Source organism: Meles meles, chromosome 20 (genome assembly GCF_922984935.1).
Source record: "Meles meles chromosome 20, mMelMel3.1 paternal haplotype, whole genome shotgun sequence".
Taxonomy (NCBI): domain Eukaryota; kingdom Metazoa; phylum Chordata; class Mammalia; order Carnivora; family Mustelidae; genus Meles; species Meles meles.
The window spans coordinates 8,374,235-8,390,462 of NC_060085.1; the positions used below are offsets into that span (position 1 = coordinate 8,374,235).

The following is a 16,228-nucleotide window of genomic DNA, read 5'->3' on the forward strand; positions in this document are numbered from 1 at the left end:
CTCACGGACTTTCACTGCCCCAAGGCGCCAAGAGGAGACCGAGAGCAGAAACTGCGCATGCGCGCCACAAGCGCGAGCAGTGACCCGTTCTTCTCTTATTACTCTTTTTCTCTGTTACTTTTTAACTTCGCAGAGACCGAGGGAGAGGGGCTGAGGTTTGAGGCCAGACACGGGAAGAAAGATCTAGATGAGTCCATAGACCCTAGGAGGTAGGGGCTCCTCTCTCCACGTCTCATCCCGAATGCATCTTGGAGAGAACAAGGAAAGGGTAGGAGCGGTCAGGTGAAGACATAGGGAAAGCCTGGGGTCTGATCTGTCCGTCCCGGATGCTGCAGATCCCTTGAAAAGTCAGGCCACCAAGCATTACAAGGACAGAGACGCCACGCTGCCAGAGAAAAAAGAGGGCAGCCCCAGGGCGGAAAACTTTTATTTGCTGTACATTCAAAAGGCATCTCACGCTGTCACACCAGTCCACAGCTTGTGCGGGTGACCGCTCACGCTCAGCTCTGGCCCTGATGCTGTCGCTGCTGATCGTCTTCCTCTTCTTCCTGGCCCTCTGGTGGGGGCGGGGGCGGCTCCTCCAGCCCTGAGGAGGGCGCCAGGAGCTCCCCGGTGGACCCTGCCAGGCGGAAGACCACGGGGATCTGGGCCAGGGCTGGGTTGGTCTCCTGCAAGCCCTGGATCCACTTGGCCAGTGTAGCTTGATCGTGGGCACCCGCCATGCATATGGCGAAGACAGGGCCTTCCTCCACTGTAGGGAGAAACAGGTGCTTAGAGTTTGTGCAGTGGGGATTGGAGGAGCACCCCCCCCCCCACGCCTGCACTCCTTCCAGGCCACAGGTGGGATGTTTCTTGTGCATCCAAGCCTTTGCACAAGACATCCCTCCTGCCTAGACTGCTAATCCCATGCTTCACCTGAGTGATGCCTTTCTTCAACATTCCACCAAGAAGTCCTCCCCACAGCCTACCCGATGCTGGATGGTGTGCTCCTCCCTTGAGACCCCAAGAATGTAATTTAACATGCCTGTTCCCCCACTGTCCAGAGCTGCTCAAGGGAGGGACCTGGACTGTCCTGGTCACACGCAAGTAGCCAGCATAGAGATGCTCCACGACCAAGGGCTGACAGGCCTGGAGCCCCTGGGGAGTACATTTGTGTGTGTGTGTGTGTGTGTGTGTACTTGGACGTCTGCTGGGTCTGCATGTGGTAACTGGACCGGGTCTCAGCCTGGGTGCTACCCTTGCACCCCAGAGGCCTCATCATATCTGGGGTTGGGAGCCCTGCCCTCCCCAGTTTTACCTTTATGGATGTCAAACTCGTAGTCATCCCAGCCGCTCCTCCCGTAGTCCAGGTGCAGCTGCAGCGGGTAGTAGAGATTCCACTCCTCTGGAATTTCTTCTACTTCCTACCCCAGGGAGGCAGGTATAGTAGGGTCAGAGGCCCGGGATCTTGCAGCCAGCGCCAGCCTACCTCCCCAAACCAGGAGCTATCCCTTCCTCTTCCACCTGACCCTCTGAGATGTCACAGGAGCCCTTGGAGTGGTGCCAACACCCCCCCCCCCAATATACCCATACCCGCCACTCACGCTTTGGGCCCTTACCCTCTCCTCAGGGGGCAGCAAGTCAGCTCTGAGGATGTGATAATAGACACATTTGTTTCGGAGCCACAGGGAAAAGGGGCCCTCGACAAAGACAGGCCGGGCTGGGTTGTGGTGGGCCAAGGCAGCCTGCTGATCAGGAGTCTGGATTCCTGGTGTGGAGACACACAGACCCAGGGGGCCCTGGCTGGTGGGCTCTGCCCAAAGGCCCCGGGGAGGCCACCCAGCAAGTCCAGTGAGAATCCAGCCACCCCATGCCAGAGCCTTACCTACAATGTGGGGCTCGGTGGGATGTGCCGCACCTGTGGAGTCTTTGGAAGAAGGCATCTGCAAGGAGGAGTAGGGGTAGAAGCTTGTGGCCCCAGCCTCTATAGAAGAGCTGGGGAGAAAAATGGGGGAAGGGGATCCCAGCGAATTCAGGCCTTCTTTTGGCCTCCTACCCATCACTGAAGCCCATCCCTTCCTCACTTTTTTTTTTTTTTTAAATTTTATTTATTTGTCAGAGAGAAGGAGAGAGAGAGCGAGCACACAGGCAGGCAGAGGTGGAGAGAGAAGCAGGCTCCCTGCCGAGCAAGGAGACCATGCGGGACTCGATCCCAGGACCCTGGGATCATGACCCGAGCCGAAGGCAGCGGCTTAACCCACTGAGCCACCCAGGCGTCCCCCCTTCCTCACTTCTATCCAATGTGGCACGAGCCTAGAATCCTAGAGCCTGCCTACCTGTGTTAAAATCCGGAATCTGCCATACAGGCTGTGTGACTGTGGTCAAGTCGATGTAGCTGTGTGCCTCAGTTTCTCCAAAAAATGGAGATATAACAGCACTTAATTCAGGCGGTTCTAAAATGCCAAGAACAATGCCTGCCACGTAGTAAATGCTCCAGCTTGTGAGGTTTTAAAAGGAGAAATAATTTCACATGCACAGTATATTCCCAAGGAGTCATAAGAAGCAAATCAGTGTTCGCTTCTGTGGAGAACAGGGAGGAAAAGAAACCCTTTTAATTATTTCTGACTTTACAAACTGTGGTGATTCCAAAACCAAAACAAATGAAATCTTTTTTCGGAAGATTTTATTTATTTGAGAGAGAGAGGGGGAGAAGGATCTGGGGGAGCACCAGGCTGAGGGAGAGGGAGAAGCGGCCTCTCCACTGAGCAGGGAGCCTGATGCGGGACTCAATTCCAAGACCCTGAGATCATGATCTGAGCCGAAGGCAGATGGTTAACCAACTAAGCCACACAGGCGCCCCCCCAAATTAAAAAAAAAAAAAATGCACATGTTGGAGCACCTAGGTGGTTCAGTCAGTTAAGTATTTGCCTTTGGCTCAGGTCATGATCCCAGGGTCCTGGGGTCAAGTCCCACATGGGACACCTTGCTCAGTGGGGAGCCTGCTTCTCCCTCTGCCTGCCGCTCCCCCTGCCTGTGCTCGCTCGCTCTCTATCGATCTGTCTCTCTGACAAATAAATAAATAAAATCTTTTTAAGAATGCATATGCTCTTTGATTGAAACATCTTAGGGTGCACAACTATCATCCATCCTTCCAAGTGACGAAGAACCGAGATGAATCATTGGGAACAGACACAGAACAGGCTCCCGGCCATATTCTTAAGTGAAAACAGCAAAGGACAAGTGCAGAACATGTATAAAACGCTGTGCCCCTGGAGAAACATTTTAAAGTATAAGTTCTTCGGAGGCAGAAAAAAGTATATGCTTAACTGACTGAGGCACCGAGGCGCCCCAAAACTGATTTTTCATTTTAAATTTCACATTATGGAGGTTGGTGTTGGTTTTGTTTTTTTTTTCCACATTTGATTGTATATTTTTCTCTTCTCTTTTTCTTACACTAAAAATCTTGGTTCCTATTAATAGTAATACATTTACTTATCCAGCAAACTACAGAAATAGTTTTGATATTATTGCTCACCAGTTTAGGATTTCTCTACGGGTGTGTTTGGTTTTTAGAACGGAAACCACTAAGGAGGGGCTGTGAACAGCTGACTTGGAGAAGTTTTTGTCTCATTGATTATCCTGTCATTTAGATATTTGGTCATATCCACTTGCTTCTGTTTGTTTTCAGTTTTAGTGGAGTTCTCCTCCTGCCTTTGATTTAAAAAAAAAAAAAATACATGTAGACATCTGCATAGTTTAAAAGTCAATCCGTATTAAATAGATGTCTCTCTTCCTCTCCTGTTTTCTCTACCCCATCTCCTCTGCCTGCCCAGAGATAATCATTTCTACGCATTTCAGATTTATCTTTGCATTATTTATTTTTGTGAAAATAGGAAAATAGAGATATGCCTTTTAACTTCCCCTCCCTTCTCACACTGAAGGGAACTTACTGTACCACTGAACATACTGCAACTTTTCACTTGCTTTTTTTAACCAGTCTAACTGAAGTGTTAGACTCTATGAAGATAATGCTTTCCTGATGGACTCTTGGATTGTTCCCATTCTAAATCTAAGTGGTGTTGTGATCTTTTACCATGTTTTCAACCTTTCTGTATGCACTTTTCACAATGAGGGGAAACATACATACAAAGGCTATATCTGCTTGCCAGGGCATAGGACCTCTTTGGAAGGAGACAGAGGTGTGGTTGCCCCTGGGGAAGGAGCCTGGGGACTGAAAGTCTAGGCTAGGAGACAACTCTTCACTGTGTTTTCTTGAGGACTGTTTGGCTTCTAAAGCTTTACCTTTCAAAATGAAGGATTTAAAGACCACCTTTCCTCTGCAATGTGCTCCAGGCCCAGTCTCTGTCCTTTCCCAACCGGACACCCCATTACCCCCTGGCCCTATCACTGGTCCTCTGCCCGCCCCCATCCAACACCACCCATGTGGCCACCAGAGGGTGCTTTTGAAACAGAAACTCCTTCCAGAAACATGACTCCCACCCCATCCTTCCAGTTCTTAAAAATTTCCTGGGGGCTCCCTCCCCACCAACTGGTTCAAATCACACTCTAGCTTGGTGCCTCCGTGCCCCTTCTCCCCCAGTCCAACTGCCTGCAGTGGCCAGAAGCAGCCCTTTCTGCATCTCCCAGCTGCCCTCTGAACCCCAGCCCGCGGGGCTCCCACTGCCTAGAATGCTCTCCTCACCTCTCCTGTCCTGCCCGAGTGCAGCTCACCTCACCTCTTCCAGGAGGCCCTCCTTTCACCTTGCCCCTTCTGGGCTCCCACAGCCCCCAGTGCTTCTCCATCTCAGAACCAGCAGCTCTGAGAGAAATCGTTATCAGCCTGTTATCAGCCTCTAGGACCACAGGCTCCTCCATGTGCTCTAGCATGAGTAGGGCCCCTAGGACCCTGTGCAGTGTGTGTGTCTGCCTGTGTGTGTCCTAGTTCTTTCAGTCATTCAACGAACAACTACTGAGCTCAGTTTTGTGCCAGACCCTGCGCTGAGCCTTGGGAGACACAGGGGAAACTGAGTCGTTGTGAATGAGCAACCAAGCCAGGTACCCAGTGCCTCAGCCAGGGTGGTCGGGAAGGGGATCCTGAGGAAGGGACGGCATAGCTGAGACCAGGAGAACATGAAGTCCCAGGGAGGAGCGGTCCTGGCAGAGGGAGCAGTGAGTGCAAAGCCCTGAGAAGTAAATTGGCATAGAATGCTCGGGAACTGGGGCACCTGGGTGGCTTAGTCGGTTGAGCACCCAACTCTTGATTTTGGCTCAGGTCATGATCTCAGGGTCCTGGGATCGAGCCGCGCATCAGGCTCCAAGCTCAGTGTAGAATCTGCTTGAGATTCTCCCTCTCCTTCTGCCCCTCCCTCACCCCCTCAAATAAATAAATGAAATCTTAAAAAAAAAAAAAAAAAAAAAAAAAAAGGGAAGGCTCAAGGACCAGAAAGGAAGACAGATGCCTAGAATACAGAATGTGGGGAGAGGGGTAGGAGCAGAGGTCAGAGGTCAGAGGTCAAGCTGCAGTGGGGAGTGAGGGAGTTAGGGCTCAGCCTGTCTCCGCACCATCGCTCAGGGTGAGTGAGGGGGCCCAGGCTGGGGCTGCAGTTGAGGGTGTGGCCAGGGGTGGATACCTGATAAATGGTGATGGCGGCATTGAGGTTGGGCTCCATGTGCCGCAGACCCAACTTGGCCAGGTCCACTGGGTCCTGGGGCAGGTCCCGGGGCACAGGGAAGGGGTTGATATTCTTGAAGCGGGAGAACCACAGCTTCATGCGCACGTACTTGAGCATGGGGTAACTTTTACGTCCAAATATCTGAAGCAGCAGGAACTCGGTCTCCTTGTTGGGCATCACGCCTGTGTGGGGCAGAAGGAGACAGGGAAGGGGAGGCAGACATGAGAGACGGAGAGGGGCGGAGGAGCCAGGATCAAGAGGGAATCAGGAAGAGGCCCAGGTGGAAAGAACCAGAGGCGGGAAGACAGGAAGAATTGAAGTCAGGGGACTGATGACAGAGACAGAGCACAGAATCAGAACTGAAAGGAATAGTCAGAGGGAGAGAGGAAAGAGATGGGACAGAGGAGAGGTTGGGGGATGGGAGGGAGAGGGAATCAGCCAGCCAGCCAGCCAGACAGAGAAAAGACAAGTCAGAGCTGTGGAGAGGTGGAGAGGCCCAAGACCAGGGAGACAGAGGACCCCAACTCCCCACCCGAGCCTGCTGGCCTCACCATGGTTCTCCATCTGTTCCAGGACGGCGACCCCACACTCCTGCTGCCGGGGGTAGTGGATGAACATCTTCTGGAAGATGCTGCGAGGCCGGAAGACCTCCTTGGGAAAGACATCGAGTAGCAGGTTGTAGACAGCCAGGTCCCGCTCGACGCCGAACTCCCGCATCTTGCGCAGGGCCAGGTAGATGAAGTCCACGTGACCCCGCTTGTGCACGTTATGCTGCCCGAAGTTCTGCACGGCGCGCACGAAGTCCGCCTTGTCGCGCGTCCCTTCCGGTGCCCGCTGGAACAGCTCTTCGTGGAAGGCCAGGGCCTTTGTGGGTCCCTTCTCGCGCTCGGGCGGGGGCGGGGCCAGCCACGAGTCAGAGCTACCTGCTGCGGTGGCGGCGGCGCTGCAGTGCAGGCTTCGTGGGGCCTGGAGAGGCACCTGGGGACAGAGAACCGTGGCCGGAATCTGGCACCTCCCAGGCCCCGCCGGGAGGCTGCCGGGCTGGCTCTTTCCTGGGAAAGGTGCCAGTGGGCATCCCAAAGGACCCCCGAGGAAGTGTGGTGCTGTGGGGACTAGCCCAAGATCAGGCACCCTTACAAAGTGTGAGAAAACAACAGGGAAACCCACAAGGCAAACACACCCTCTGATGGGGGGATCCTGCCTCGGGTTTGCAACTCTGATAAGACCTGGGCTATCGACAAGACCTGGGCCAGATGACATTTGTATGCCTGCTGTAGTGGTGGGAATAGTCGCAATGTGCATCGGCAAGGAAATGGTTAAGCACGTGGCCATGAACGTGGACAGGGGCACCTGCATCTCTGAGAGCCACCCAGGAAGGTCTTGTATGACCCAGAACGAGCTCCCAGGTATAATATGAAACAAAAAAAAAGCAGCATGTGGAACGAAGTGCCCAGAGGGTTAAAAAAAAACCAAAAACCAACCAAACAAAAAAAACTCATCAAATTATATATAATAGATCTTCATTATTTGTGGTCTCCCTGGTTGCAAATTTGCCTACTTGGTAAAATTGATTTGTAATCAATTTTAATCAATCAATCAGAGGAAGTGCTAAATAAGGGAGACCCAGGCATAGCCCGGAGACACGGGGGTGGGGGGGTGTTCAGTTTCAGAGCCCCACAATGAAGCAAATGTCACAGTCAAGTGAGCCAAATGACCGTTTTGACTTCCCAATGCATGGGACAGTTCCGTTGACATTACACTGTAGTCTATAAAGTGAGCAGTAATGTTAAGTCTAAAAAAAAGGACAAACCTCAATTAAAAACTTTCTTGCTAAAAAATGCTAACCAGCCTATCTGAGCTTTCAGTGGGTCATAACCGCTGCTCACGGATCACCATGAAGCGCATGGGAATAATGAATAAGTTTGAAATAGTGCAAGAATTACCAAAATGTGACACAGAGGCACGAAATGAGTGAATGCGGTTGGGAAAGGGCATCAAGAGACGTGCTCGATGGAGGGCTACCACAAGCCCTCAACTTGTAAAAGCCAAAAACCAAGAAAACCCTGTGTTATCTGTGAAGCATAATAAAATGAGATCTGCCTGATTATTATTATCAGACCGCCGCCATCACTGTTCCGTCTGTCTATGTCCATCGATCGGCTTGGGCTATCTGGTCACTCTGGGAAGGGAAGGAAGTTCAATGTTCTGCCCATATTTTTACAAATGGATGCAGGAGTCACCCGCAGTCACCACTCAAATCTACTTAGCCCCTGTATCCTCATTTCCAAATTCAACCCCTCTACCCACATGGGCAGCAGCGCTTCTTCAAATGAGTAAGGCACGTCCAGCTGGCCCTCAGAGAGGTCAGCTTCTGTGAGCAGATGACTTGCTCGGGTGCTAGTTACCTGGGGGGAGCGGGCTCCCATGACGGTGGCCCTGCAGATGCCTCTCCAGCCCCGAGAGATGCCCCGGGCCAGCAGGAGGGCTTGGGCCCAGCTCATGCTGCTGCTTGTCAGACAACCACCTGGACGAGAGAGAAAAGACAGCATCAGCCTGGCACCCCACCTGCTAGCGGAGATGAGACCCCTCATGTACAGAGACCACGTTCGAGAAGGCACAGCTAACTCACCAGCCCCCCAGTCTCCGCATCCACAAGATGGACTTAAAATGGGTGTTACAGCTACGGGTCCCTACTTTGTTGGGCTAATCCTCCCACTATCTGGAGGCATTTGTTCATGCCATGGTCCCCCTCCCCGCTGGATCTTTTCTTTTTTTTTAAGATTTATGGGCCACCTCGGTGGCTCAGTCAGTTAAGCATCTGCCTTGGGCTCAGTTCACGATCTCAGGGCCGGGTCCTACAATGGGCTCACTGCTCAGTGGGGAGCCTGCTTCTCCCTCCGCCCCTCCCCCTGCTCAGCTCTCTCTCTTAAATAAAAAATACGAGAGGGAGAGAAAGAGAGAGAGAGAAAGAGAGAGCGCACGTGAGAGCATGCACACATGCACGTGAGAGGGGGCAGGGCAGCGGGAGAGAATCTTAAGCAGGTTCCATGCCCACTGTGGAGTCCAAGGCAGGGACTGATTTCATGAATCCTGAGATCATGACCTGAGCCGAAACCAAGAGTGAGATACTTAGCCAACTGAGCCACCCAGGTGCCTCTGGATCTTTTTCTTTTCTTTTCTTTTTAAGATTTTATTTATTGAGAGAGAGTGAGAGCATGAAAGGGGAGAGCGTAAGAGGGAGAAGCAGACACCCCACTGAGCTAGGAGCCTGATGCAGGACCCGATCCCCGGACTCCAGAATCATGACCTGAGCTGAAGGCAGTTGCTTAACCAACTGAGACACCCAGGTGCCCTCTGTCTCTCTCTCTTTTTTTTTTTTTAAGTTTTATTTATATATCCTATAGTTCACTCTTTTCAAGAGTAAAATCCAATTTTTTAAAAATATATTCACAGAGTCATGCAACCATCACTGTAATCTAATTTTAGAACATTCTCGTCACCCCAATAAGAAAACCTATACCCATCAGCAGTCCCTGTCATTTTCCCTCAGGCAACCACTAACCCACTGTCTCTATAATTTGCCTACTCTGGGTAGTTCGTAAAAACAGGGTTATACAACACATGCTCTTGTGGGACGAGCTCCTTTCACTTAGCAAGTGTTTCAGGCTTATTCATGTCATAGCATGTATCAGACTTCATTTGTTTTAATTGGCAAAAAAAAAATCCCCTTATATGGCTATGACCATATTTGATTTATCCATTCATCGATTGATAAACATTTGGGGTTTCCACTTTCTGACTATTATGACCAATGCTGCCATGAACACTAGTGTGGGAGTTTCCTTTGAACGGGTGCTTAAATGCCTCTTATATAGAGAGAAGTCAAATTATTGAGACATATGGTCATGCTGTATCAAACATTTTGAGGAATTGCCAAGCTGTTTTTTTAAGTAGCCTCCATGCCCAATGTGAGGCTTGAACTCACAACCCCCAGATCAAGAGTCGCACACTCTCCTGACTGACCCAGCCAGGCGCCCCTTGCCAAACTGTTCTCTTGGTTGGCCACACCACTTTACATTCTCACCAGCACTGTATAAAGGTTCCAGTTTCTCCATATCCTTGCCAATTCTTATGGTCTTTGCAATTAGATACACAAGTGGATGTGATCATCTCATGGTTGGATTTACACTTCCCTAAAAACTGATGCTGAGGGGCGCCTGGGTGGCTCAGTGGGTTAAGCCTCTGCCTTCGGCTCAGGTCATGGTCTCAGGGTCCTGGGATCGAGCCCCGCATCGGGCTCTCTGCTTGGCAGGGAGCCTGCTTCCCCCCCTCTCTCTCTCTGCCTGCCTCTCTGCCTACTTGTGATCTCTGTCTGTCAAATAAATAAATAAAATCTTAAAAAAAAAAAAAAAACTGATGCTGAGTATCTTCTCATGTCCTTATTGGCCACTGTGTACCTTTTTTGGAGAAATGTGTATTTAGATCCTTTGGGCATTAAAAAAATTGGGCTCCTTAGCTTTTTATCACTGAGTTGTAAGTGTTCTTTATATATTCAGGATACTAACCCTTGTGAATTATAAATACTTTCTCCCATTCCTTGGGTCATCTTTTCACTTTCTTGATGTTACTGTTTGCGGCACGAGTCTTACTCTGATGACATGCAATTTATGTTTTTATAGCTAGGAGGTTGATGTTCTATCTAAAAAAACACTGCCAAGGCCACTGCTCACCACGATAAGGGTACTCTTTTGTCTTGACATTCTTGCTGAAAATCAACTGACCATAAATGTAAGAATTTAATTCTGAGCTCTCAATTCCATTGATCTATATGTTGGGTCTTATGCCAGTACCACACTGTTTTTTGTTTTACTTTATTTTTAAAGATTTTATTATCTGTCAGAGAGAGAGAGAGAGAACAAGTAGGGGCTGCAGCAGGCAAAGGGAGAAGCAGACTCCCCTCTGGCCAAGGAGCCTGATGCAGGACTCGAGCCCAGGACTCAATCCCTGGAATCATGACTTTAGCTAAAGGCAGATGCTTAACTAACTGACTGAGCCATCCAGGCATCCCAGCACCACACTGTTTTGATTAGTATAGTTTTGTAAATTTTATTTTATTTTATTATTTATTTGACAGAGAGAGAGAGAGAGAGATCACAAGTAGGCAGAGAGGCAGGCAGAGAGAGAGGGGGAAGCAGGCTCCCTGCTGAGCAGAGAGCCGGACGCAGGGCTCAATCCCAGGACCCTGAGATCATGACCTGAGCTGAAGGCAGAGGCCCAACCCACTGAGCCACCCAGGTACCCCTATAGTTTTGTAAATTTTAAAATTTTGTAAATTTTCTCAATCAGGAACTATAAGTCCTCCTTTGTTTTTTTTTTTACAAAATTGTTTTGGCTATTCTGGGTCCTTTGAAATTACATATAAATTTTAGAATCAGCTGTCAATTTCTGCAAAATAACCGAGGGATTCTGATAGGGGTTGTATTGAGTCTACAGATCAATTTAGGGGATATCAGTATCTTAATAATATTTAGTCTTCTGATCTATGAACATGGGATATCTCTCCATTTATTTAGATCATCTTTAATTTCTCTCAACTATGTTTTATAGTTTTTAATATATGAGTCTTTTAGTTATTTTGTCAAATTTATTCATATTTCATTCTTTTTTTTAAAGATTTATTTTTAAGTAAAATCTACACCCAACACGGGGCTTGAATTTGCAACCCTGAGATTAAGAATCACATGTTGTACTAACTGGGCCAGCCAGGTACCCCTACTTATGTTTCATTCTTTAGGAAGCTATTACATATGGAATTATTTTCTTAATTTCATTTCCACATTGTTCAGGGCCAAGTATAGGAACACAATTTATTTTTATATATTTGGTTCTATATCCTGCAACCTTGCTGAACTCACTTATTAGTTCCAATAGCTTTTTATTACATTCTTTAGGACTTTCTACATATAAGATCACATCACCTGCAAATATAGTTTTACTTCTTCCTTTCCAAACTGGATGTCTTTTATTTATTTTCCTTTCCCAGTGCCCCTGCTAGAACCTCTAGTGCAATGTTGAATAGAAGTGACAAGAGTTAATATCCTTTTCTTGTTCTTGATCTTAGGGGAAAGGCATCCAGTCTTTCATCATTAAGTAAGATGTGAGCTGTGGGTTTTTCATAAATGAGCTTTGTAAAGTTAAAGAAATTCCCTTCTGGGGGTGCCTGGGTGGTTCAGTTGGTTGAGCGTCTGACTCTTGATTTCAGCTCAAGTTGAGATCCCAGGGTTGTGGGACTGAGACCCACATCGGGCTCCATGCTCAGCATGGGGTCTGCTTGTCCCTCTCCCTCATGCTCTCTCTCTAGAAAAATAAAAATCTTAAAAAAAAAAATGGAAATTCCCTTCTATACCCATATGCTGAATGTTCTCATCAGAAATGGTACTGGATTTTGTTAAGTACTTTTTGTTCCAAGTACTGAAACAATCATGTAGTTTTTGTCTTTTATTCTATTAATATGGTATATAACACTAACTGGTTTTCAGATTTCACAGTAATCTTGCATTTCTGGTTCAAATTCCACTTGGTCATGGTGTATAATCCTTTTTATATATTGCTGACATTTGGTTTGCTAGTTATTTTGTTGAGGATTTTTACATCCACACTCGTAAGAGATAAAGGTCTGTAGTTTTGAGTGTCTGTGTGATTTGGCATCAGGGTCATACGGACCTCATAAAATGAGCTGGGAAGTGTCTGGATTATTATTATCATTTAAACTTTCTCTAGCATCTCCCGTCTTGTCCCAAAGACTCCCTCCAGCTTCTGCTCCACATCTCTGTTCCCTTTACAGCAAAGCTTCTCCCAACAGATATGTATACACTAGGCTTCCTCACTCTCTCCAGCTTGGCTGGTGCCCTAGCCACTCCACTGGCACCATTTGTAAAGGTCCCTTTTGCATTTTACACTTATCAAAGCCAATGATTATTTCTCGGGCCTCATTTTGCTCAGTTCCTAAGAAGCATGCAGTATGGGCGAGGCCCTCTTTCCACTTTCTTGGCATTCTAGATTTTCTTCCTAGAACCCAGGCTGCTTCTCAGTCAGTCAGCAAGACCCACTTCCTTCTTGGAAGTCTGCAATGTCTGCAAACTTGAATGTGCAGATAAATCACCCAGATTAAAATCCAGATTTCGGGGGCATCTGGGTGGCTCAGTTGCTTAAGCACCTGCCTTTGGGGGTCCCGGGATCAAGCCCTGAGATGGGAGGGTCCTTGCTCAGTGGGGTGTCTGTTTCTCCCTCTCCCTCTGCTACTCCCCTCCCTGCTTGTGCTTTCTCTCACTCTCTCTCCTGCTGTCAAATAAACAAATAAAATCTTTTTTAAAAGAATGTAGACTTTGATCCAGCAAGTTTGGAGTACAGCTAAAGACCCTGTACATCCAACAAGCTTCCAAATAACACTGTTACTGCTGGTCTGGGGACTGCACTTCGAGTAATAAAGCTGCAGAGTCCCACACTCTGGATATGTCTGCCTGCTACCCTGAGGTGTCTTTCAACATGTTCCTCTATTCTCCATACTACTGTAGGCAGCACTAATGGTTCTCAAACTTTGTTCATATTAGAGTCACCTAGGGAGATTTTAAGAATCCTCATGTCCAGACCATATTCTGGATGTAATAAATCCAAGTATCTAAATCTAGGGCCCAGGCATCAGCATTTTAAAGCACTCCAGCAGCACCTGCGAGGTTCAGTTAAGTGTCCGCCTTTGGCTCACATCATGATCTCAGGGTCCTGGGATCGAGCCCCATGTAGGGCTCCCTGCTCAGCAGGGAGTCTGCCACTCCTTCTCCCTCTGCCCCACCCCCTCTGTACTCTCTCAAATAAATAATCTTAAAACAAAAACAAAAAACCAAGACACTCCATTAACTCCAAAATGCAGCCAAAATTAAGACCATACCTGAATCTTCGCTACTCAAAGTGTGTTCCAGGTACCAGGTATATTAACATTATCACTTAGGAAAGCAGAATCTCAGCCCTAACCCAGACCTCCTGCATCAGCCTCCACATTTTAAAAAGAGTCCAGGTTTCTCATATGTGTGTTAAAGTCTCAGAAATGGTGATCTATGTGCTGACGGATTCCAAATGGTTATTTTTTTTTTTTAGATTTTATTTATTTATTTGAGAGAGAGAGTGAGAGTGAGTGAGAGAGAGCACGAGCTGGAGGGGGACGCAGAGGGAGAGGGAGAAGCAGACTCCCCGCCGAGCTGGAAAGCTCAATGTGGAGCTGGATCCCACAACCCTGGGACCATGACCTGAGCTGAAGGCGGACACTTAACAGACTGAGCCAGCCAGGCGCCCGGATTCCAAATAGCTATTGCCAGTCCTGAGATCCAACCTCCATACCTAACTGCCACTTTGACATATACCTAGCCATCTCACAGTTAATTTGCTCCAGAATGATATCCCTGCTTAAACTTTTTTCTCCAGATTCTAGCCAATGACACCATTATTCCTAGTCATTCAGTCCACAAACCTAGGAGTCATTTCTGAGGCCACTATGTCCCTCATTTGCCCATTCAATCCACTGAGTGGTCCTGATGAGTACTTTCAAATCCATCCCAAATACATCCGTATCTCTCCATCTGCCAGCCACCAACCCAATCCATGATCTCTTTAATACCTACCCAGCCTTCCACCAGTCAATTTTCCCTGACACGGCCAGAGGGAGATTTTTAGAATGTAAACTAAATTCAGTGTTCTCTGCCTAAAATTGCTAGTATTATATCATACTTAAAATACTCAGACATGGTCTACCCCTCCAAACTCAACTCTTTAAAAATAAAAAAAAAAAAAGATTTCATTTATTTATTTGAGAGAGAGAGCACAAGCAGAGGGAGGGGAAGGGGCAGAGGGAGAAGCATACTCCCCCAGGACCCCGGGATTATGGCCTGAGCCAAGGGCAGACACTTAATGGACTGAGCTACCCAGGGGCCCTTAGGTACACTGTTTCTTAAATAAGCTAAATTCTAGTCTCAGAGCCTTTGCACTTGCTTTTCCCTCTGTTTGGAAATTTCTTCCCCCAGATCAGTCCATAGCTGTTTCTAGTCATTCAGGTTTATATTTAAATGAGAGGCTTTCCCTGACCACAGCCCCACTCCCAATCTAAACCCCCATCACCCTGATGAATGCATTATTAGCAATTATTAACATCTGAAATCACCTGTTCCCTTTATTTCCGACTTAAGGTCTGGCTCCCCCAGCCAACCGGAGACTTCGTCTTCCTCAATGCTGTTTCCAGCACCTGGACAGTGCGAATGTGGTAGACGCCTAACAAGTATCAGTGTAATGGCGGAGAACAGCTAAATTTCTACAAAACGTCTATGATCTATAAGTCTGAACCCCGTGGCGGGGTGTACCTACAGCAGCTCTGAGGCTGGCTGTCAGAATTCTGGGTTCCTTGCGAGAAACGGACTGACGCGGGTTCGAATTCCGACCTAGCTCCCAACTTGCGGTGTGACTTCAGGAGAGGGCCTTAACCTCTCTGAGCTTCAACTGTCTCATCTGCAAAATAGGAGATTAGGGACGTGGGGAGGGGAGTACACCGAGAGCGGCCTTTCCCAGCACGTCCCCGCCCGCATCTCAAAAGGTCACGGTGTCCTGGCCCAGCAGCTGGGTCGCTCTGGGCCGCCCTCCCGCCCTGCCGGCCCAGAACCGGCCGCCCAGGACCCAGCAGTTCGAGGTCGCCTCCCTACGGGCCACCTACATACTCACGCAGCAAGCTGCGGGCTCCGGATCCGCTTGGTTTGGACTCTGGGCGCCGCCATTTTACCCAGATTGCTTCCAGGTCACGGGTCACCAGGGAAACAGCAAATCGAGAACGCCGATTTAGAGAGGTCCCGCCCCAAATGGGGGAGCACCAATAGAAAGGCAGAAAGACCTTGGTCCCGCCTCATACCGACCCAGGTCCCACCCCGATTAAGGCTGGGAAAAGAGTGACTGCACCGACCCTGGCTGGGAGGCTGGACCGGTGAATGTGTGTGAGAGATGCAGTGTCTGGGTCCCTGGATTTGGACTTCTCTTCCCTTTGTGCAGCAGGCCTGTGATCCCGGATAATCCCCTTGCCTTGGGTCATGGCGATATTGGAATAGTGCAGCTGGCATCCTCCCCACTGGCTGTGCAGTTGGGCAGAGACGGTGCTTGGGATTCACAGTTGACCACAGCTCAGTGACCGCTCCAGCCCATCCCTATGGCGGCCCCCCTCCCGTGGCTCGGCCTTCTGCACCAAATGAGCTTCTGGGCGCTCCACCAGCTCGTATCCGGCAGCCTTTTGCTGGCCCAGGAGTGCTTTGGACTCAAATGCCTCCAGTGGGACTTCAGGTGTGCCTCGGGCCGGAATGGCCTCCCAGAGAGAGGGGCGGAGCCTAACTTGCCCCCTCTCCAGGTGTGTATTCGTTGTCCTCTCCGTTGCCATCTGCGCTCTCAGCAATCAACGTAGACAATCAACATCGACTTTACTCTTACAGAGTCAGTGGGGCCTGGGCCCGGCAGTAGGGTGGGCGGGGGGCGGGACAGGAGGGCCGCGAGGGGAA

General features: G+C 49.0%; 1 protein-coding gene across 5 annotated transcripts; it reads right to left on the reverse strand.

The window, feature by feature from the left end:
- Positions 1-380: 380 nt before the first annotated feature.
- Positions 381-15,481, reverse strand: ECSIT (ECSIT signaling integrator). 5 transcript variants are annotated; one of them, XM_045992282.1, is made up of 10 exons: positions 15,403-15,469; positions 15,060-15,200; positions 10,605-10,610; positions 8,057-8,175; positions 6,203-6,629; positions 5,610-5,833; positions 1,865-1,922; positions 1,599-1,747; positions 1,298-1,403; positions 381-751 (listed from the first exon to the last, which is right to left on the reverse strand). In XM_045992282.1, the coding sequence occupies exons 4-10, from the start codon at positions 8,150-8,152 to the stop codon at positions 501-503; spliced, it is 1,311 nt and encodes a 436-aa protein (XP_045848238.1). In that variant the 5' UTR covers positions 8,153-8,175; positions 10,605-10,610; positions 15,060-15,200; positions 15,403-15,469; the 3' UTR covers positions 381-500. The 5 variants fall into 5 exon arrangements, with proteins under 5 accessions (XP_045848238.1, XP_045848236.1, XP_045848235.1 ...); XM_045992280.1 differs by lacking the exon at positions 10,605-10,610 and having other exon boundaries at positions 15,411-15,481; XM_045992279.1 differs by lacking the exon at positions 10,605-10,610.
- Positions 15,482-16,228: the final 747 nt, after the last annotated feature.